Below are 24025 nucleotides of genomic sequence, written 5' to 3' on the forward strand. Positions count from 1 at the left end.
ACCCCGTTTCACGCTTATACACACACACACACACACACACACACACACACACACACACACACACACACACACACTTCTTAGTCAGCAGCTTCTTATACTCATGCATTCTGCTTTTCTGTTGCAGGTGGCGCTTAAAGTTGATTCTGTGGAGTCTCAGGGTTTTGAGCAACAGGAGAGGCCCAGCTCAGTCCATCTGCCCCCCCTGTCCCCTTCACAGCTACCTCCTCATTCATCCTCCTCCTCGTCATCACCCCTGCCTCCTCCTCCCTCCTCCCCCTCTGCCTTCCCTCATTATCGTCCTTCTCCTCTTCCTCCTCTGCTGTCTTCCCCGTCTTCTCTTCCTCCGCCGCCGTCCTCCCCCTCACTGCTTCTCCCTCCACCTCCCTCACCCCGTGCCCCCTTGAGGCCTGCCAGCCTCCGGAGACCAAGGCCGCCCTCCGCCATCTCCCTCTGTGACCCGGCCGACGAGGAGGTGTATCACATCACCAGCTCTGCCCGCCACAGGTGGTGGGACGGGGAGGGAGGTGGGACGGAGAGCCAGGTTAAAGTGGGCCGCAGCCACTCCCTCTCCCCGTACACCTTGCCGTCCGCCCTCGACTCCTACTCCTCCACCTCCTCTCCTCCTCCGCTGCCACCGTCCTCATCGAGGAGCGCACTGAGCCTGCTTGGAGCCGGACTGAAGGACCGGGACTACAGGAAAGGCTTCAGCATCGACAACCAGGGCTTCCTGGACAAGCCGCCATCACTGAATGCCGGATACGCCGATGACCAGCGGCGTCACTCTATCGAGGTCTGCCTCCCGCGGGCTGGAACAACCAGCTCTAATGAACACTTCACAGAGGAGGCCTACCGGCTGGAGAAAGGCGGTCCTGTGAGAGTGCAGTCTGTCAGGAGCAACCACAGAAAGAAGAAGATGAGTCCTCCATGTATATCCATTCACCCACCCTCAGAGAGGGAGCACGCTCAAACCGCCTCGCCCCCCAAATTATCTGATTGCAGCACGATGCTGAGACGCAGGACACCATCCTACGACTTGACGCCACACATGCAATCAAATACAAACGCCCAAGACGCGTCATCAGACGCAAACACGCAGTCTCCAATGCACAGATCGCTAACGCCTGTCCATGTTCCTATGCGAGCAAACTCGCCCACTCGGGCGCTGGCTCACTCGCGACCGTCTACCCCAACGCGCACTCAGACACACACCCCGCCCCACGCCTCCACACCTACACACCCACACATCCCCATCAGCCCAAACGTCTTTATCCAGCCTCACGCCCCTCTCGTCCCAAGCGCTATGCCTTTCTCACAGACACACCCTGTCTCCCCTGCTGCGGGGCACATCCCCCTCCCTCAGTTCACCTTCGACCAACCGCAGTCCAGATACATGAGCGGCCTATCAGCTGGCATATCAGACACCGACACGGCCACCTGCTCTTCCCCTTTCGACGGCAGGCTGGGAAGCGGTGCAGGATTCAGTGCAAAGAATCGGAGGACCGCCCAATAAACATCAGTCGTTTGATTCTGGAGGTGAATCTGGTTTCAAATCTCTGAGGCTGGAGCAGCGGCGCCTCGGCTAACCTCAGCAGAGATGGGAATAAGAGGTAGAAGTTTACTGGGAGAGGTGTTTCTTTTCAGTTGTTTTTTTGTTAAGATGAATAATGAACAGACGTTGATTACTCTTTCCAGAGAGAAGCTGGTACAGACTTGAATAAGAGACAATGGATCCATTTGTTTTTCTTTAAACCCAGCTTGAAGGACAGCAGATCCACAGCTGGAGGCTGTACCAGGCAAACAGTGCTCACTGTAAACGGTGTGTCGGGGACTAATACAGATAACACACCAGGACTAAAGCCACCTAACTCCGTAGCCAAAGTTTTTTTTTTCACACACTGTCCTCACCCGCGCGAGCCAATCAGGAAGCAGCGTCTGGCTGACAACCTCTGACCTTTTAATGGGAAGAGGTTTGTGAAATGCGAGCGTTAGGGGGGGAATTGTGGGATATGCAACTTCAGGTTTTCTACAGAAGTTCTGCTTGCCCCTCCTCTGCTCCTCGGATCACATTGATCAGAGCAGAACTCTGTATGTGTGCGTGCGTGCGTGTGCGAGCGTCTGAGTTCTCTTACGTGCGATTACTGTCAAATCTGTTGTCGTGGAAGTCGGCCATGTAGTTCCTACGCCTGTAAACGACAGAGAGGAGGAGCAGGGCAGAGCTGTAGTGCGTGTGTTTCTCTGTGTATCTGTGCAGTGTAAATAAAGGAAAATACTGTATTTGGTGAGGTAAAAATAGCTCTATCCATATGCACATATTTTTATAGAGATCTAAAAATGTTTTTTGCACACAAAATTTGAATTTCAACTTTGCTCGTTTTGTTTGTTCTCCTCCGTCGTCCTCTTGTGAATGTATGTCTCTTTTCAAAGAGCGAGGGAAGCCGTGAAGGAGAGCGCCCCTCTCCTCTCAGCCTGCCAGCTGAGGTCCAAGGAGAGCGGGTTTTATTTTTCTATTTTGAAAAAGAGATCGAAGAGAACGAGGGGGGGGGGAGTGTGTGTTTGTGTGTGTGTGATGTGTTTCTGTAGCTTTGTCTCAGATTTCTATGTATCCGGTGTCTAAATAGGTATCAGTCTTAAGAGTATGGGCTCAGTGATGCGAAGCATTTACACAAAGAGCAGTGCGGGTATATATTTGACGAAGATGTGCTAATTAGTTCACGCGCCCTAGCTCCACATTCAAATTTGGCCGTTATTAAATGGGCCACATCCCTGCGGGGAGTTTAAAATCCAGAAATTTCAGGGCAGGGAACAAATTAGATTTTTTATTTGTTTTGATTCATTCAAATGAAATGAATCATGGCTTCACTGAGCCTCTCCTCTACTGCTGTTTTCAAGCTGGATCAGCTTCGACACCTTTGTTTCTGTACATCTAAAGACAACCAAACTAACTAACTTACTAAATATGTGTAGCCAGAGTGCAATAATAATATATACTTGTGGAAAATATAGTTATCATCCACATTACATAAAAACAGCCACATTCTTGTATTCATACTGTAGAACTGCTAATACATGCTATAAACCCATTTTTTTATATGACGATTGAGAATAGCTCTCTCTCTCTCTGTCTAGTGTTCATGCTTCTATAAGTACTCGTGCCCTGAGTGTGGCTGTGCTGGTGTGGGTGTGGCTGGAAGCGATGTTAGGTACTGTAGATCTCTCCAAAAGCTCAGGCCCACCCACTGATGGGGTTACTGTAAGCAGAAGAGAGATCCGCACCTCTGCCGAGGACTCGACAAGCCATTTATCATTCCGCTTTTGTTTCTGTCCTCACTGACTGGCACCTCGCAACTTCAGTCACATCGGTTTACTGACGCACCGGTTTGCCACATGTGGGCCCCGCGTCCAGGAGCTCCATCCAGGGCCTGAACGTTTTCTTCCTTCTGTCCTGGCAGAGCACAATACGTAATTGATTCTGTTTTGTGCACGGTGTGGTTTGGCACACACACACACACACACACACACACACACTTGAAGCATGCCTGTAAGCTTCGTTGGTACAGATTCCCTTTTCCAAGGCAGTTGGCTTGGAGGGCGTCTTTATTTTATTTTTATTTCTTGAGGGGGGGTCAGCGCACAACATGCACAAATCCTCAGTAATCTGAGTGAAAACCAAAGTGCTCCCATGTCGTATCTGTAAACACGTAAAGATCTGTTCTTCGTGTTTCTGCAGATGAAAAGGAAAAAAAATCAACCAAACAAATCAACTCTAAAGTATTTATGATAGATTTGTGAAACAGCTGATCAGACATTTGCTCCAAACTTGCCCCCAGTCTGTTTCAAAGGGTACTAAATAATTCAAAAAGAGGTGATTATTTCTTTTTTACATTCATCAGATGCGTAAATTACTTTGAAAGTTTGCAGAAACTTTTGTAAACACAGTCCCAGGAATGAAATCAGTTAATAAATCTCCTACATTCTCATTGGCTTTCCCTTTTACTGAGCAGCACGTGTAGACAGACAGGTTTGGTGTTAAACACCTTTTAGACACCGTTGAACACAGGGTCTCCTTAAAGCTACAGTTGGCAACTGTGTAATCAGGTGGAACGGACACACACACACACCAACAATCCCTGACTAAACGTTCCCATCTTGCAAAGGCAGAATGTAAAGCTCCTATAGGTCTTTTGGTGCCAGTCCTCGTTGAGCTCTGACACACAGGAGCATAAAGCTCACTGAATGACGTCGCACACGGCCACAGTTAGCCATTCCCCTGCTTCAAATCCTTTTTAAAAAAAAAAATCATTTTTGTGTGCTTGAACACGCTGCTTCGTCTCGTTTCCTGTCCTCTTCCTGCACAACACCGTCAGCAACGGGAGGTTTTAGGTTCGCCGAAGAAAACCCTCTTCTCAGTCTCACTCCGATCCGACTCGGTGTAGGCTAAACCCCCGATCTAAACGGTATCGCCGTATTAATCGACACGGTTCGGTAGAGTGACTGCATAATTGTTCTTACGATTTTACAGATCTTTGGATCTGAGTATTTAAATCCTGTTTTTGAGGAAACAGTTTTGACTATTGCATGTTTTGGTTTAAAAAGAAGATGCAGAAGAAGAAAAAAAGAACTTTTGGGAAAGAATCATCTGGATGTTTTAGAGATTTTGATATTTGCATTTTCAGATGTTTCCATTTGTAGATCGACTACCTAATTGCACTGGGCTCTTAATAATTGGTATCTGATAAAATACTGATTAGACGACCCTATTCTTTATTGTCCAATGCAGTACTGGGTGGTTATTTACAGTGTGAGAACAGAGCTCCTCTTTATACAGTTTTATATAGAGAAATGGAAACCTGGTTGGTTCTGTTTTCTTAAGAACCAACATTATTTAATGTTGACATGAACTTTTTTTTCCACTTTTCCTCCAGGTAATCTAAACATAGTAGAACACTGGTGATGGTGAAAATATTTATCTGATGTATATTTTATGTAGGAGTAGCCTCAGCCCTGATGCTCTGTAAAGGACTGATCAGCGTAGTGGTTCATTTTCTTGACTGATATCGAGCTGGTCCGGTGAAGGCGATCTCGCTCCTCACACGGCTGAAACTAGAGAGCAGCAGAAGGTTCAAACTGTGATAGAACTTGACTTTGATGAATCAGAAGCCTTGTTTTCTCTTTCCTTCCTTCTTTCCTTCCTTCCTTCCCTTACAACCCTTCAGCGACTGACCCAAGCACCCCCACCCCGAACCCCCCCTCAAGCCTTACAAGAAGGGGAGGAGGTGCATGTGTACTGTCTGTCAAAGGAGAGTCAATGTGTCTGCAATAATAAGCCCCGCCCCCCTCGCCATTACTCCTCAAACCAAGGGGGAAAAGGGGAGGGGACAGGGATGGTGTTTAAAGGCTCGACACGCAGTTGGACTCTGTTGTATCGTTGATAATTAATGTGCGATGACCAACCATTGTCCTGAAGGATGTTTTCCTGTCAATTAAAAAACTGCATTTTTTAAAAATTCCTGACAGTTTTTTGTTTGGGTTTTTTTCTTCTGTTCATTGTGCTTTTTTGCCCTTTAATAAATAATTCCTACTGTGTGTGGGTATGAGAGCCGGACCAATAAATAATCCAGACACAAGTTTTAGCTCATGTTACATTTATCAGCGTGTGCGTGTGTGTGTGTGTGTGGAGACTTGAAAAGATTAAAGCTTTAACCTAAAATAATACAAATAACAAAAACATGCCAGCTACTTTTTTAAGGTGGCATTTTTCTTAGGCTTTTCTCCCAATAACAGCTGGGATGCACTCTGAAGTGGATAAGGTTCAAGAAGTCTTTCATAAAAGAAGCTATCAGCCTCTACAATACAGTACATCTATTTAGCTGAGAGGTATCTACCAGATATTACTATAATATGGGATAAAGAAAGTATTTCTCATCTAATCTCTGGATGGATGGATGGATGGATGGATAATATACAGTATTGTGAAATTATCTTGAGCTTCCCCTCATATCATAAGGAGCCAGACTTGCAAGGCAGACAGATGTTTTTTCTTTCTTTCTTTTAAGTGGTCTTGACTACTATAATTCAATGGCTTTCTGGAGATCTTGCAAAGTTTTTCTTTGGACATTGGCTGTTTTTCCACTCATTTTAAGTCCAGTCCCTGTACCTGACCATTTTTCTGAGGAATTTTCTTTTTTAATTTATCTTTCTTAAAGAAAGGTAACAGGGAGAAGAGGCTGAGTTGTGCCTAACTGCATACGAACTGGACAGCAAATCAAAGGCAACGGTGATGTCAGATGAATCCAAAATGAAATTTTTGGTCATACAGAGGAGGTAGGGAGAGAGCCATCTGTAAAACACCGCGGGGGCTCTTGAAAGCATTTGATTGGCAACAGCTTAATTCTTTTACCATGACAGTTATCCCCCCCCCCTCACACACACACACAATATAAGCTAAGCTGGAGAGAAAACACGCAATGAACACCATCAGTCATGGGTTGGCCTCCCCAGAGCCAAAGGACAGAACAAAATGTAGCCAACACCCAAAGAAGATTTTTGAATGCCCTTCAAGAAGCCTGGAGAACTATTCCTGATGACTACTTAAAGAAATGACAAGAAAGCTGCCTAAAACAGTTCAGGCTGTGCTGATGAATATAGGTGGTCATACCAAATATTGATTTTGATGTGTTTGCACATTTTTCAATAAATTGCAATAAACCCTATTTTCCATTTTCCTAGCAAACTAATTTAAAAAATATGGATAGCTCAAGACTTTTGCACACTACTGTACAGGGTAACTGTTGTGTCAGATATAGAATTAAAGAATCTTGAAGGGAAATATTAAGTATTAAGGTCACATTTGTGAAGACTGTGACATAGTGATGTTCAGCAAGACAAAATCCACCAGTGGCAAAACACAACACATGTTGTTCCTGAGATCTGCTGAGCCACTCGCTCCACACAGCAAAACCTTCCTTTCTGTGATTTCTGACAACTTGCATTCTTTTTTTGTGTAAAGAGTAGCTTCAGAACATAATTATAAAGGTGAAAAACCAAATAAATAAATTCTTATTTGGTCAAAAATTTTAACCCAGTGACTACTGGTGTAAAAACAAGCTATTCCATCTTATTATTGCTTTAACAAATCCTGTGCAAATGTGCAAATTTACAAATTTACAAATTTACGCTGCCAGGCTAACACCGATGAAACAGTGTTTCAAGACAATGCATGCTTTTTTTCCGTTGTTGCTCTTTTATAGGTTCTTTTAATAGTCAATAATTCTTTTATGGACACACTCCTTTATTATTTTTCCCTCTGCTCTGCAGGAAGAAACTGGACCTCTACTTGAGCACTGGCAGCCAGCAGAGGCAAATCTTTTAATAAACACATATTGATCCTGTTGTTACACACCACAGTGTGGTTGCTGTGCAGAAAGTTCAATCTATTACTGTTTCACAGACTGTGATTAAAACCTTACTTAACTTGAGTGACATATTTTAAGCTCTACCGTCCATGATGCTCTGTAACGAAGTATCACAACCACTAGATGGCACTGTTTGATTGTCAAATGAGGAATCCGAGCCTCTTCATACAAGGATGAACCAAAACATTAAAACCGCCTCCCTAATAATTTGTTGGCAGTGCAGCTCTCATCCTCCGGAGCACGGCCACAAGACCTGTGGGGGTGTCTCGGGACCCTGGCATCGGATTATTTGAATCCTGTGAGTTACAAGATGGGGCCTTCAGGGATCGGTCTTCTTCTGACTTAACAAGTCCATAAGTACCAGTGAATCCTAGTTTATGATGCATGGCAGTAGCAGAGGGTTTGCAGCTGTCCTTATTAGGAGACAAACAGAAGAACAAATGATAGTGTGCAGACAATCTATCAGGGCTACAACGAGACATGGTCAGAATAGTAAAGTCTGCTTCTCCGTCTGTGGAGTTGGACATCTGCACCCGAAACACTGCAATCTGATCAAAGGGGAAACAGCAATCCATTCTTCCAAGACATGCTGGTCTTTGTGCATAATGCTGCAGACTAATGAGCCCAAACTCACCTCAAAAATTTGCAAGATCTCATTTAAATGTGACCAAGGAGTGCTGACCTTAATGCACTTTCTCCCACATTCATTTGACATCAAGCGTCCTGGAAGTTTTTGGAAGCGCTTGAAGAGAGCCGACGCAAATGGCAAGGAGTTGATCAAATACTTGCAGATTAAATGTTCAACTTAAATTGTTGAACTGATGTTGATTATTTTGGACACTATTTGCCCTCCTTTGCTTTTGGTAAAAATATTAAAGGAGTGTTTCTTGACTAAGAGAGCATTACCGAGACCAAAAACTGCAGCAAAATGTATCCAATCTGTCAACAGTTTGTCTTTGAGTTCAAATGCTCTGATTCTGAAGAGATTTGGCAGCCTAATATAGTTACCCATTCCTCTCACATAGTTTTGCTGCAACATTTTCCCTTTGTAAACCTTCGAGACACCACTAGATGGTGCTGCTGAACATGAGCTGTCAGTGGGAAAATGTGAAGAGAACCTCTAAAGCTGCAAGAGCGTGTGCACATATTACAGTGTGTCTATGTGTCTTTACGTGTGTGCGTGTGTTTGTGTGTAACATGTTTTTGTAAGAAGTAAAGGTCAGGATGACAGATTCACAAAAAAAAAGAAAATCAAAAGCCTCCCGCCCCGCCTTCCAAGACGCAAACAGCAGCGCCTGCTAACAGCGTGTCTTTTAGAGTGCCAGTTATATTTATTTTGATTATTTATGTAAACCTTTATGTAGCTCTGAAAGACTCAATTTTAATTTATTGCCTGTTTGTAATAAAATCAACTCTGGGCTTTTTTTGTTCGTTTCAGCCGGCTCTGCCTTTTGATGTGTTAACAGACAGATTCTGGGTCTGGATGCAGCTCTGCATCTCCGCGATTGAAATTAGCCAGTTTAAGCTGCATTCAAAGGCTCCCTTTGCCTGCGACCATTTAAAGACGCATCTCTCCTTCTGGCTTATGGTCTCTTTGAAGCATGTTTTAAAAGGCAGCCTTGCAGATACACTCGCATCTGTCTCCATATGTCCCTGCACACAAGTCAGTCACCTGGCACTAGTCTGCTGTCAGCCAGCCAGGTTTCTATCTTCACAGTGCCATGAAACATCCGCTATCTGCTTTTAATTGGATATCTACATTTGGTTGTTCAGCAAAAGAGGCTTGGTCGTACCACTCTTCAAAAAAGTTCCCTCCTTCAGCACCTGCTTATTTTCGGTGTGAAGCAGATTTGTCAGGTGGTGAGATGACAACTTCTGTCTGTTGAGACACGAGTAATATATGCACAAAAGAAATGTGGCATCCGGGGAAGCAGTTAGATCAGCTGGGTTTAAATCCAGTTGCAGTAAGAAACTTGCTGATTTTGCTGGTGGGTGTTGCGGGTGGGTTGAATGAGGGTAATATATGTTTACACACACACACACACACACACACACACACACACACACACACACACACACAGATATCACTGTGATTACAGTGAGGTACATGTGCAAAGTACCATGAGGTCTCTACATGCTAGCTTTAGCTGCAGACACTTAGCTCCATGGCAAATAAACACAGCTACCAATAAATACGCTATATGCCAGGGTCAAGTTTTTAACTGTTTTGTACCTGCTTACATGCAGATATACACGTTTCTACACAGTCTCTAGACTTTTGCTAGGTGGACTGCATTACAGTGAGTGGGCTGGCCTGTTTACCCCTACTAGACCTGCTCGTTTTAGGGGACCCTTTTACACCCTTCTGTGGTGTAACGAAGGAATAACAACTTCAGTAATACAATATATTGCCAAAAGTATTCACTTACCCATCCAAATAACTGAATTCAGGTGTTCCAATCACTTCTGTGGCCCCAGGTGTATAAAATCAAGCACCTATGTGTTCAGACTGCTTTTACAAACATTTATTAAAGGATGGGTCGCTCTCAGGAGATTGGTGAGCTTCAGCGTGGTACTGTCATAGGTCCAGTCATTAAATTTCTTCACTACTAAATATTCCACGGTCAGCTATTAGTGGTATTACACAAAGTGGAAGCGATTGGAGATGACGGTACCTCAGCCACAAAGTGGTCACGTAAAATTACAAAGCAAGGTCAGCATACACTGAAGCACAGAACGCACTTTCTGAGTCAATTGTTACATACTGACAAACTTCATGTGGCCTTCAGATTAGCTGAAGACCAGTGTGTAGAGAGCTTCATGGAATGGGTTTCTATGGCCGAGCAGCTGCATCCAAGCTTTACATCATCAAGCTCAATTCAAAGCATCGGATGCAGTTTTGTAAAGCACGCCACCACTGGACTCTAGAGACATGTTCTCTGGAGCTACAAATCATGCTTCATTGTCTGGCAATCTGATGGACAAGTCTGGATTTGGCTATTGCCAGGGGAATGGCACCTGTGGTGGCGTGCTTTACAAAACTGCATCCGATGCTTTGAATTTACACTGCATTGTGCCAAGTGTAAAGTTTGGTGGAGTGGGGATTATAGTGTGGGGCTGTCTGTCGAGGCTTGGCTCCTTAGTTCCAGTGAAACTTTATGTAAACACCAGTGCACAAAGCAAGTTCCATAAATACATGGATGAGTGGGTTTGCTGTGGAAGAACTTGACTGGCCTGCCCAGAGTCTTGATCTCAACCTGATAGAACACAGTTTGCGGTGAGGTAGAGCGTTGACTGCGAACCAGGCTTTCTCATCCAACATCAGTGTCTGATCTCACGAATGTGATTCTGGAAGAATGCTCAAAGATTCCCATAAACACTCCTAAAACTTATAGAAAGTCTTCCCAGAAGAGTTGAAGCTGTTATAGCTGCAAAGGGTGGGCCAACATCATATTAACCCTATGGATTAAGAACGGGATGTGACTCAAGTTCATATGTGTGTGAAGGCTGATGAGCGAATGCTTTTTGGCAATACAATGTATGTCACATTGGAGACAGCACACATGATACACATGAGCATTTCTTGTTCACTGATCTCTTTTCACTCTCTGTGTTTATACACCTGTTACTGAGTAGAAGCAGTTTTAATGTTTTATTCTGTCTTTTATTGGTTTGGTTTTATAGTATGGTTTATCCATGTCTGTATATATTTTAAATCATTTTATTTTAAGTTTTTTTTTAACTTACTGCCCATGTCATAATCGAAGCACACTGTATAAAAAATGAGAGGTAAGTCAACAGGAGTCACAGAGCACAGGCAGTCAGCAGAGGAGTTGCAGAGCATGCCCAGAAGTGGCACAAGCATGAAGACCGCAGAGCTTCAGCAGAGCCAGACAGATGCCAAGGAGATTGGCCCTGGAAGTGTCTGCAGAACTGGTGTTGGATATGGCGGAGGAGTTGCATGCAGTAAGGCCTTTCTCAGTGAGATACAACCAATGAAAACGAGGGATTTCTGTGATGGTTGGTGTTAGAACATCTATTTCAAGACTGTTGCACCTGTCATACATTTTATATATGTGTGGGACTTTTAGCTTGGTTTTGGTTTTAGTTTTTTTATTGAAATAAATGTTATCTGCTACTCTTAAGTTTTGTACTCCTTGGCCATGACTGCTATTTATTTTATGTATTTATTTGTTTTTAGCTGCTCTCCACCTGATCAAAAAGGACCTCCTTCTTCCTTCTCCTTTTCCCTCATTACGCACCACTATTGTATTTAATCATTAGCAATTAAATCAATTAGACTCCTGCTCTATTGTGTGTCCTTTGTCCCGTGTCTCTTCTTTCTGATTGCTGGGGCGTCTTTCTATTATTGGAGGGTCTTTCTTTACCCTACAATGTAAAGTGCCTTGAGATGACTATTGTTGTGAATTGGCGCTTTATAGATAAAACTGAATTGAGCACAACAATAGTCTCAATTGAACATTTCTATAAGACCCTTGTGCTTTTAATTAGAAGGCATGATAATCATCTAATAAATAACCTTAATCACCAATTCACTGTGCCGCTCTGAGGAAGATCATTTCTAGTCCAACAAGTCTTTGCTGATACTTCAAATCAGACATTTCATTTGACCATTTATCAAAATATATTTAATTTATAGTTGAAAGATGAATATTATGAACAGCAGGGAAATTTCCAGCCTCAGTATTCGAAGGAAACTGGATATATAAACATAAACAAGATATCAATTTGTCAAGAATACTTTGCAGGCAGTGGCCATCCTGAGACCTGACTTTAACATCCTATCCCAAAAGACTGTAATTCCCACTTAGCTACTCTTTTCCAGGGCTTTTCCTGAAGATGTCTTTGGGTCTTCAGCCCCGTTGGGTTTGAGTCCTGGTGAGCCGCTCACCCAGGTAAGAACAATAACCCTGCTTTCAGTCCAATTTGGGTCATTGTCCTTTTGTGCTGTCCGATCCAGAGAACTTTTCAGAATCTGAGCAAAAAGTAACATTTTTTCAAAATTTATGTGGCTGTTTCTGTCTTTGGTCCCATTCTCCGAAACACTGGTGACTCAGCACCATGCATCAAGCATCACACCAATGCACTGGGTTTTAAAGGCTGGGCTTTTCATTATTTATCACATTATTTTAAAATACATGACTGTGTACAAAAATAGTTGTAATTCTTCAAAGGCTAATGTAATATATTTTGTTCAGTGCCTTAAATGAAAAAGTGAAAGTCTTCCCTCTAGTCCCATATTAAAATAACTGTGACTTGAATACACTTTGGTACAAAACTTAAAATGAAAGTTGCATCCAAGAATATATGGACCTATCTATATTTAATCCCAGCTCGCTGCCAAGATTCAGATATAGTGAATTCCCTCAGACCCACATGATCAATTTCAGAGTAACATTAAACATTAAAAGACAGAGAAGCAAGAAGCCACTTACCAGAAGAACACTTGGCTTAATGCTCCTCTGGGAAATCATGGTTATGGTCACTGCAATTGTTTCATCATGATCATGATTGAATGATTATGTCTTTTTTTCATTTGCGAGGGTCCAGTATTTTATAAATGTTAAAACACCTCGTTGATTACACTCAGTCTGCCTAGGGGTGAGTAATATTTTCCTGTGGTCTGGTTCCTGTTCATCATTACACGGTCAGCGTTTATGTATTTCATTCATTCTTATCGGTATACTGGATATATAATGCTGCACAAAAGTCTTGAGCTACACCTCATTGTGCTAGGAAACTGGGAAGAATGAGGCAAAAACAGAGTTTGTACAGTTCTAATAAGCTCAAACATTAATGTTTGATATGACAACATTTTTTTTCTTCAGCACAGCCTGAACTGTATTAGGTGAGCTTTCTTTAAATAGTCTTCAGGAATAGTTGAAAATAAAATCTGAACCTACTTTTCTGTGTTCGTAATTTTAATTTGGACAGCACCACTGACTGAAATGCAGACCCAAAACGTGACAGAGCCTCCACCGTGTTTTACAGATGGCTGCAGACGCTCATTGTTTGCGTCTGCAGCCTTGCATAATTAAAAAGATTTAAACTAAAATTTTCAACTTTGGATTCGTCTCCTCATCAGACCTGTTTCTACAGATTTACAGTGCTGTTGTTGAAAAATCTGGCATAATTCAAACTTTGCTCCTTATTTCCCTTTCCTAAAAAAAGCTTCAAGGTCATGTGAGGCTGTGTCAGGCAGGAGGTGGACCCAAATGCAGGACTCAGACAAAAAAGGTGAACTCAAGGTGGCAGCTTTATTGCTGGGAAAAATAACCAAAACATAAGCACAAAAACAAACTAAAATCCTTAACTTGAAAACTAGGAAAAGAACACTGTACACATAAGGAGGTACGACGCAACACAGAGCAAAAAAACCCACAGGGCTTAAATACACACTGGAGCAATCAGGGAATGGGAGACAGGAGGGAAACACAGCTGGGAGAAATCAGAGCTAACAAGACAAGGGGAAGCAAAACCAGACACACTCCACACAGGACAGGGATTACCAAAATAAAACAGGAAGCACACAACAGGCACAGAGACAGACTAGACACTGAACATAGAGACCTGACTGACTGGGGAGACAGAGGGAACAAGGAGACGAGACATGACACGACAAAGAAACCAAAATCCTAGGACTAAATATATAACAAGCCAAACCAAAACCCATGAATAACAATAATTGAAGAATAGAATAGAATAGAATTCAACTTTATTGTCATTGCACATGCACAGGTACAGGGCAACGAAATGCAGTTTGCATCCATCCAGAAGTGCTTTAGCCATGATATAGATATATTACAATATATATTAGCAATAATATAGATATGTAAGTATATTACAGAAATGGGTCTATTATGGTATGTTATAATGTACACGGTATGAAGTATGTTATGAATATTCTATAACTATAAGTATGTACAGTCTGTAGTGAGTACAGGATATGAACAGGATATAAATATGAAAAACTATACAGAATATGAAATAAAAAACTATACGGAAATATGAGATATACAGTTATACAGAAATGTGAACTATGCAAGTTATAAACAGTTGTAGGATTAAAAATTATCGTATGTACAGAATGATTTTTTACACAGAACTATACAGTAGTGCAGTTAAGATAAGTGAGATATGTGGATAATTTCTACAGAGGCTATATAAAGTGCTAGTGGTTGTGAGTGGTGGTTCAGTCCATGTTATTATTGTGTGTTTGAGGGTACGGTTGTCCATTGTGTGTGTGTGTGTAGGTGGTTGTGGGTGTGTGTATGTTCAGTCCATGAGTTTAACGTGGGTCAGATGTCAGGAGGCAGAGTTCAGGAGTCTGACAGCTGTGGGGAAGAAGCTGTTCCGGTGCCTGGTGGTCTTAGTCCGGAGGCTCCTGTAGCGCCTCCCAGAGGGCAGGAGGGTGAAGAGTCCATGTGATGGGTGACTGGGGTCTTTGGTGATTTTCCCAGCCCTTTTCAGACACCGCTTCCTGTAGATGTCCTTTATGGCAGGAAGTGGTGCTCCGGCGATGCGCTGGGCAGTTTTCACGACCCTCTGCAACGCCTTCCGGTCCGAGGCAGAGCAGTTCCCGTACCAGACTGTTATACAGTTGGTCAGGATGCTCTCGATGGTGCAGCGGTAGAAGTTCACCAGGATGTCTGAGGACAGGTGGTTCTTCCTCAGAGTTCTCAAGAAGAAGAGGCGCTGGTGAGCCTTCTTGACCAGCGTGGAGCAGTTGGTCGTCCAGATGAGATCCTCGGAGATGTGGACTCCCAGGAACTTGAAGCTGCTCACACGCTCCACAGCCGTCCCCTTAATGTGGATGGGTGGATGTGGGTCAGCATTCCTCCTGTAGTCCACGATGAGCTCCTTAGTATAATGAGCTCCTTAATATAACTAAACCATTAAAAAACACTGGGTGGCAGACCCAGTACCATGACATTCTTGACAGCCACAGATACTTTTTTATGACTGCCACTTCTTCGTTTGTCCCCCGTGTGTCCAGTATCCTCAAATTTATTAAGCACACACTGCACATCATGCTAAGATTTGCCACATTTTCAGCTAACAGCTCTTTGGGAATTCACCTGTTAATGAAAAAATCCTATTTTATGTCTGTCAAACTGTTTTTAATTCATAGATTCAACTACATAAATTCAAACAAATAAGGTGTTTCTGTAAGAGGCTGCTAGTAACAAAGTGCCTAGAGATGCAATTTAAAATAGCTTCTTTGCTAAGATGTCTGTTATATGTAGATGCAACACTAGTTCATCCCTTGAGTTAGGTGCTTTTTTATGCTTCAATGATTCATAGGTCACTGTTAAGCCCTAAAAGTGCTTACATGTACTTCTACAACTTTGCCTCATTTAGTTTATGCAGCTCTATGAATATGCAAATCCCTGCCTCGCCTGACTCTCCCTCTGTATCTTTGCGCCCCACTCACTTGGTTGTCTTGCTTCACAGAGGGAGACAACAACCCCAAGTTTGTGTTTTCTTAAGGAGAGGAAGACCTCTCTTTACTCCCAGGACTGCTCCGAAACACAAAAAGGCCGTTGTTGCTTGTTCATCATTACATATAACAAAAAGTCCTCAGTGCCTAGAGCATAGCAGTGAAAACTTTAAAACTAAAACTGTCATCACAAATAAAGCAACTGGGCATCAACACTTGTGAAGCGTCTGTCTACTGACAGCAGCGAATTAACTTTTAGCTTTTTACCTCTCATACTGAGCTGAAATGAAGCTGGCCCCACTCTTCCAGATGATCAGATTAGTATCTCAGGTTTATTTGAAATCTTGATGATTAGTTGATGGTTGATTAGTATGATTAGTTTGGTAAGACTTTAAGAGTTTCTAAATTTGATTATACATAGAGCCCCTCCTGTATTAAGTGATAAGACAGCTTTGGCCTGATGATATCATTTTGTCTGTACGACATCTAGAGGTCGGTGAGAGTAAAAGACCCTTTATCTGAAAGGAACATCAAATGTTATAACAGTTATATAGGATAAGTACCCCATCTGAAAAGATAAGCTTAATGCATGGCTCTCCATGCTGTAAGCATTGTGCTTATCTCTCTTTTTATATAAATGTATCTGTTTTTAAATTTTCATCTGCATATCCTGCATAAATATTATTATTGCATGAGGAAAACCTGGCCTCTCCTGCATTTCCATAAAGGCTGTTAATATTAGAATCTTTTCTTAATAAGGCTGAGAGCTACACATAAACTAAACCTACTGTAGTTCATAGTAGCGTAATGCTTTAATGGTCCAATGGCAAGAAATTCGATTGCAATGAGGTAAAAATACAACAAAACTTTGGCCTTGGTGCCAAAGAGAGGCGAAAGAAAAGAGGCAAGATGTGTGGTATTTCACAATGCAACCAGTGGAAAGGTAACAATTAAGGATGAAGTCATGCTGCTCAGGAAAGTGGAATAATTTCTGATCTCATCGCCTTATCCCATTGGTAGCTAATGAGGCTTAAAGATACTTTGTCAGGAAATGCTGAGGAAATGGTGTAGGCTGATGCCGCTGAATACCTGATGCCTCGTATTACTGAATGCCACACAAAATAAGAATAACATTTTCACTCCAGTAAGTGCGTGACAATGAGATTTCAAATGAACTCCAAGTGGCTGCAAATTATAGTTTTCAAACTCAATTTTTAGAAGTTCATTTCTAAAGTCTGGATATCATTCCAGGAGGACATTAGGTTAATTTAACGTTTCAAAATGTGAAAGTCGTGTCGACCATCTGCATTGTTTTGATTTCTTTTATTTTAATGTCGTGCTATCATTTATTTATAAGACGAGTTTTTGTTTCTTTATGAGTGGAATAGGTTTTTCCAAAGAGAATCAAATGAATGGAATGAGAGAATAATGAACATGCATCTGTTGTTAGATTAAAAAAAAGAACAGAAAAAACTCTGTGCTCCAATCAAAAGGTAAAGTTTTCTGTTTCTGTCTTTCTTACTTCTTATCAGTTCTGGTCATTTGTGTTGCTCACTATTATTTTCTTGTGTGCATGCTCCTTTTTTTCTCTTTTCTGTGTCTGCTCCCGTTTCCTCTCACAGTTTAATTGGTCATTCTAAATTGGCATTGGCCGCAGAGATGAGAGTGCCCATGGTTGTCTGTCATTCCATGTTGGTCCTGTTATTGACTGGCAACCTGTCCGGCACGTACCCCGCCTCTTGCATAGTGACAGCTAGGATGGGCGCCCGCCCCCTTGTGACCCTGCTGGATAAGTGGTTAAGAGACTGGATGGATGGACGGATGGATGGATTTATCCAAGGTAGGAACAATATTTCTTGCAACACTGACAGGTTGTATATGTGCTACATTTAGCAGTGCCACTTTCCGAGTTTAACAGGATTTAAGAGCAGAGGGGATTTTCTAAACAAATTACATGAAGTATAAAGACTTCATGAACACTGCGGTAAAGATATCATATCGTCATAATGTAGCCCAGTAGCCCCAAATCTTTTTGGTCTCTTCCCAAATACTAAACTAGTGTACAGTGCTTTTCCTCTGTTGCTCTCTCTCTCTCTCTCTCACACACACACACACACATACACATGGATTTATGGATTTATGGATTTATGCTTTAGAAGGAAATATATGCCATAGCTATGTTGTAACATAACTATGGCATATATAGCTACTTTACAATGACGATGAAAAAGAGAGCTTTATCTCGGTAGGAGCAGCCAAATGAAGGAGTAAATCCCTCGGACAGCCCCTGATGCCCACTGTCACAGACCATTCAAAGAAGCAAAGGATATCAGGTAGCTCATAAAGTGGTGAAATGAATGTTTCAGTCATTGTGTTGGTTCTTCAGCATTACACTCAAGTGTTATTGGTCATTACAGCTGTTACTGATAACGGATAAACTATATTCAGACATTTAAATCATACATTCAGAGGAATGGTTGTCTTTTTTTCTATTTTTGGAAATGAAAAAATACATACCTCAAACATAAATTATGAAAAAATGTCTAAATATAATATAATAACCTTTTTGTGCGGACTGTCAAGTCTTAATATGGCCCATTAAAACAGCAGAATTTGACTCAAAGTGCTTTAGAGACACATTTATATTCCAGAGCTCCAAAAAAACTCGAAATGCAAGACAGTTGGAAGGTTCGTTTTGTTGTCTTAACTGTTTATTCTGGAAAGCAAAACTCATGGTGATTTAGTGGTCATTAAACTGTGTTCAGATTTGGCAAATTGATGATGTTTAATCTCTTAACTCGTGACCCATCCAAGTGCCTTTATTAGTTGAAAGCACTGGTATTGGACTGATTCTGATTATGACCTTGGTATCTGCAATACTGGCCCTGTATTTACTTGGTATCAGATCAATACCAAAAGTTGCAGTATCGCAGCACTAGTGGTAGGAAGGAACAGGTAAAGTCGATCAAGTAAACAAAAACACGACAGGTGAGGAAAGTACAGCAGCGACAATCATTTCATTTAGGACAAACACGTGTGCACCTTGGGTGTTCACATTTGTGTGTCTGTGCATTCGTGTAATATATGTGTGCTATAATTGTATAGATGTGTGTGTGTGTGTGTGTGAGAGAGAGAGAAAACGGGAGATACAGAGAAATGAGAAATTGATTTTTATTATCGGGCCGCTGCATCTAGAAAACCAGTGGAAGCACTGAATTATATTCTCACTAAAAAGCTCAAGAACTATAAGGGAAACTAATTGATCTCCATACAGTATGTTATGTTGCAGTGGTGTGTGTGTTTGTGTGTATGCGGAGAGCGAGATCCTGTAGCGTCTGTTGCCTCGTATTTGTGGTTGCGTTACCGTCTGTGTGTGCGCGCGTGCACGTGTGTGTTGTACACCCCTTGAGGCCATTCTGTCTCCCAGACAGCTGTTTGGTGACCTGGTAACACCCCTCCTCTCCCTCCCTCAGCGTGTCACACAGACACACAGACACCCTCCCACACACATGGCAGCGCAGCATGTCTGCCACCACTGGTATCCCCAAGCCATCGCACACATAGACACTCAAACACAGTCACAGTCAGACACCTTCAGTCCCACACACAGTACACTTCCTGATCATCCAACATTGTTCATTTGCCACTAAAAGTACACGCTAAACCTTCTCAGTTGATGATTTTTGATCATTAGCACTAAAAAGTAAAGGATAGTTTAAAAATCAAACATTATGTTAATAGCATGTAGCATCCAGGCGTGAATGAGGTGGTCAATGCCAGATTGCTGCTTTCTGCATGTCACAGAAATTATTAAACAACTTCTAAAATTCCCAGTCCGACAGAAAGGTGTGAGGATAACGAGCCTCAGAGAAGCTATTTAAACAACAGAATATGTGTATATGCAACACTTTCTGCAACCAAAGGTAAAGGGACCTTTACAAAAAAACCAACCTTTGAGCTAGGTTTCTAAGATAGAGCGTCATTTTGATAAATAATGGATGCATGGAAATTTGTCAGTCCTCTGTTTTGTGAATTTTCTCCAAAAGCTTGTTACAATATTGCGCGTGCAGTCCTGAGGGATCTGCTGCGGAAATTATGAAAGCTAAATTAGCATTTTTGGCATTTAGCTAACCTTACTTCTGGACTCCAATCAGGATGTTCCTGCCTCTGATTCCTGACCGTCATATTCAAGTACAAGAAGGTGCAGCCAGACTGTCTGGATGTGATCCAACGTGAAGGCATCGGGGTGCCATCTGACATTGTGCTTCTGGCTTCAGTGGACCATGGTTACTGACTGGCACAGGAGCAGCTTGCAGCAGAGTGTTACACAGTCAAACTGGTAAAGCTGCTTCACGTAAGGCGTAAAACATCAGCATGTCCGATTCCACCTATGAGGAGCTTAACTGAGTTTTCAGGGCTTCTTTTGTTATAACCTGTACACACTCTAGTTTTTTGTAATGTTCCTGCTCTTTTATTTGTAGATCAAAATCTAACTTGTGATTTTATAACTTTATGTAGAAGCTGTTCTTTTTCTGAAGATCTAACCAGAGCAAGCAGTTTTTTTAAACACAGCCAATCCAAACATCCTGGTTTTATTTTAGACAATTACATTATTTTACTTTGCACACCTAAACAAAAATTAATGTACTAGAGTCAAAATTGTTATTTTAGTCTAATAGTAAGTTGTGTATGTTTTTTGCAGTCATTTGTTGTAGTTTTCAACAAGTCTTAAACTCGTCTCCTGAGTGATCCCAGCTCCTTCTTCTTTGATGAATCTCTCAAGCGCCTCCTGATTTGATGCTCGTCTGGCACGGACCTTCAGTTCACCCCACAGATTTTAATAAGATTCCATCATGGCAGTCAATAACATTCACATGTAGGCTTCTGGAGGTAGAAGTGTGTTTTGGGTCATCATCGTGTTGATCATGATTCCTGACGAACTTCCCAGTTCCAGATGCACTGAAGCATCCCCACAGCATAATATGCCAACCACTGTGTTTCACTGTTTTTTGAGTTGTTCTTTCTCCAAACATAAGCAGCATCTCTGTGGGCAAAAAGTTCTAGTTTTGTCTCATCTGACCAAAGCATGTGCTTCCAACATGCATAATCTTTCTCCAAGTTGTTCTTAGCATACTTCAGTTTGGCTTTAAGCCGTCTCTTTTGCAGAAGTGGAGTTTTTCTTGGTCCACAACCTTACAGTCCATTCCTGTGAATGGTTCTACTGACTGTCTTCTTTAAGACCAAAATTTCTGACTTGGCTAAGTCAGGAATTAATGTCTCAGCAGTTGTTCTTGGGTTAGAACAACTGGGTTCTTGGGTTAAAAGACTCAGCTTTTGATAGTTTTCTTTCCACAGTCTTTGAAATTTTTTGCTTCTTACCTCTGCCGGGCATGTTCGGTGTTGCGTGGCTCTCTTTGAATTTCTTCATGATACTTCTCACTCTAGTTTTCGGCACTGTGATAGCTTTGTATATCCATCTACTGCTCTGTGAGCATCAACAAGTCTAAACTGGTTCTTTTGTTTTTGGCATGATGCTTTCTCGAGCGACAGCTGAAACCCTTGCTGAAGTTTTTATACTGTGCGTAAATTGAAACATAACCCACAGTTTTAACTTGATTTTACAAGCACTGAGCATTACAAAGGCAAAACCCATCATTTCACAGCAGTGGTTTGTGCTATGGCTCAATATAAAGGTCAATTTTTCAGGGGGGTAATAATATTGACCTAGGTCAAAATAATTCCTTCCTGAAATAATTACTTTCTAAAGATAACTACTATTTTTTTTTTCCGAAATGCTATGTTGAAGATCCCTTACTCTGTTAAAAAAGAAAATATTGAAAGTGAATTAAATTTCCAATTTAATTAAACTAAACAGAATAAAAAGTACTAGGTGACATTTTAAACTTTTTAACCAAGACTTTGTCAGGTCGTTATAAAATACAAAAAAAAAAGCCTCAAACTTAATCAGTGTGCGGTTATAAAAAGCCTTTAAAAAAACCAAAACATGGTTGTCCATGTGTTCTTATATATTCTACTGTCCATCGGAGTGACAAAGTCTACATTGTGTATCGCCCTCAGCAAATAACTGTAAATTACAACCAGGTCACTTGTCAGATGTAGGCTATTGGAGCTCCATTTATGTGTCAAATCAATTCTGAAAGAGGATAAAGTTGATTATCTGATGAGGCAGAGACGAGTGTATAGACTGGTACACTTCAAAGATTCGGTATCGTCGATAATAAATAGGAGGTCACGCTACAAAAATTGGTGTTATTTTTATTCCTGCAGCGAGGGAATATACAGATGGGTGGAAAAACTATAACGTGCTGCCAACAGCTTAAATGTACCTTAGCACTGATTCTCCAAGTCTCTGGGACGCGACTGGAGAGAAGAAAAACTGCTTTAATAATGTATGCTCAACAGGGGTTTTATCCTGAACCAACCTGTGTTTTTATCCGAGCTTTGAGCATGTTTTCCACTCACTGTGAAGTTGTTTGCTTTAGACTTTGCGTGCCTCCCACTTGCTTCTCTTTTTACCAACGTGAGATACATCATTGCTTCAGTATTTTGAGCTTAGAAGATTTTTTTTTTTTTTTTTACAAAAGTATAATCACAAGGTCCGTTTGACAGACTCAGGAAATCCAAATTATGCTCAACGTCTTGTGTTTGTTGCTGATATCATTGACTTTGTATATTTTAATAAGCGGTCATCACTGGTTGTTCCTGCATATTTTTATCTGTTGCCCCTAAGTACTCCCAGTTGCTTTCATTTATTGGTATCTTACTGGTGCTATAAACCTAGTTGTAATATGATTATAGCTATAATTAAGTGCTGATAATCTCACTACACTCTTCAAAGACTTTATTAAGCACACCTTGCAAGTACCACATTGGACAACCTTTTGCCTTCAGAACTGCATTAATTCTTCATGGCACATATTCAACAAGGTGCTGGAAACATTTCTCAGTGAATTTGGTCGATATTTGGCATGACAGCATCACACAGTCGCTGCAGATTTGTTTGCTGCTCATCCATGGGGAGAATCTTCTGTGCTCTACTGGATTGAAATCTGGTGACCGTAAACCTAGTTTGAAAAGGTTTGAGCTCTGTGACGTGGTGTTTTATCCTGCTGCAAGGAACGATCAGAAAATAGGTAGGGGAGACCGGGGATAGTTGTAACATTTTTGACATTTCTGTCTGTAACTTGGAGCTCTTTTAAGGTAGTGGATTCAAAATGTAATGCAAAGTATTTACATGTCTCGGCTATTAAATAGTGCAGCTATTTTCTCTGCAGCACAATTACCCATTGCATGGTATGGTCTCAAACACAAAGAGTGAAATGTTACAATTAACCCCATAGTCTGGGTTAGTTGTAACATATCCTGGGGTGAAATGTAACACAATGAAATAAGGGTACTGACAAAACATTAACATGTAATCTTTGTTTATTCAACACATGAATGCACTTAGAGACATTAATGTAGCTATGTGTGTGTGACAGAATGCAGAAATCTAGCTTTTGAACATATTCCAACCCCCCAAAAAAGACAAATGAAATTTTCTGCAACTGAATATTTCATTAATTTTGGTTGGTCTTCCTTGAGTTTGGCCTCATTGGCTCAGTGGGCATTATAACCTACAACTCTTGCACCAACTTTTGAACATAACAATGAAGCTGAAAAAATGTAGTTGTGCACCATCATCACAATTCCATTACTTTTTATCATGGCTTACCTTGGTGTGGTTTGCAAAGTGCTTCAGAAAGATGAGGAAATCTGTTTCTTGCACCCATCCTGATTTATTTCCACTACCAATACTTCCTACTGGTCCATCTCTGACACAGTGGTCTGCATAATGTATGTGTGGGAACAAACAGTGGAGGAATTGTGTTGCCAATGGCATTAACCGCATATACAAAGGTGAGCAGTGAACCTCTCTCTGCTGATGTCATTGCCCCAACTTGTTTAATATAAGTTAAAGTAATGGTGTGGTAGGTGTAACATCTGCATTATTGTTACAACTAACCGAGACTGTTGCTGTTACAACTGACCCAGACTCCTATAGCCATGAACTAGCTAACAATACAGCCAACGGCTAAAACATTAGCACTAAAGACCTACACAGAATATATCCCCATAGACATACAAATAA

General features: G+C 41.6%; 2 protein-coding genes across 2 annotated transcripts in view; both read left to right on the forward strand.

Moving 5' to 3' along the window:
- Window positions 1-5624, forward strand: part of cacna1ha (calcium channel, voltage-dependent, T type, alpha 1H subunit a) — a 128781-nt gene extending 123157 nt beyond the window's left edge. The window contains exon 38 of the mRNA XM_039611146.1: window positions 125-5624. Coding sequence (XP_039467080.1) covers window positions 125-1510 — 1386 coding nt within the window. The 3' untranslated portion in view covers window positions 1511-5624. The remainder of the gene's footprint in view (window positions 1-124) is intronic.
- A 14557-nt stretch (window positions 5625-20181) lies between these two features.
- grin2aa (glutamate receptor, ionotropic, N-methyl D-aspartate 2A, a) overlaps window positions 20182-24025 on the forward strand; it is a 167751-nt gene continuing 163907 nt past the window's right edge. The window contains exon 1 of the mRNA XM_039610722.1: window positions 20182-20227. The gene's annotated coding sequence lies outside the window, so the exon portion shown is untranslated. The remainder of the gene's footprint in view (window positions 20228-24025) is intronic.

This window comes from Oreochromis aureus, linkage group 4, assembly GCF_013358895.1.
Source record: "Oreochromis aureus strain Israel breed Guangdong linkage group 4, ZZ_aureus, whole genome shotgun sequence".
In the NCBI taxonomy this organism is placed as follows: domain Eukaryota; kingdom Metazoa; phylum Chordata; class Actinopteri; order Cichliformes; family Cichlidae; genus Oreochromis; species Oreochromis aureus.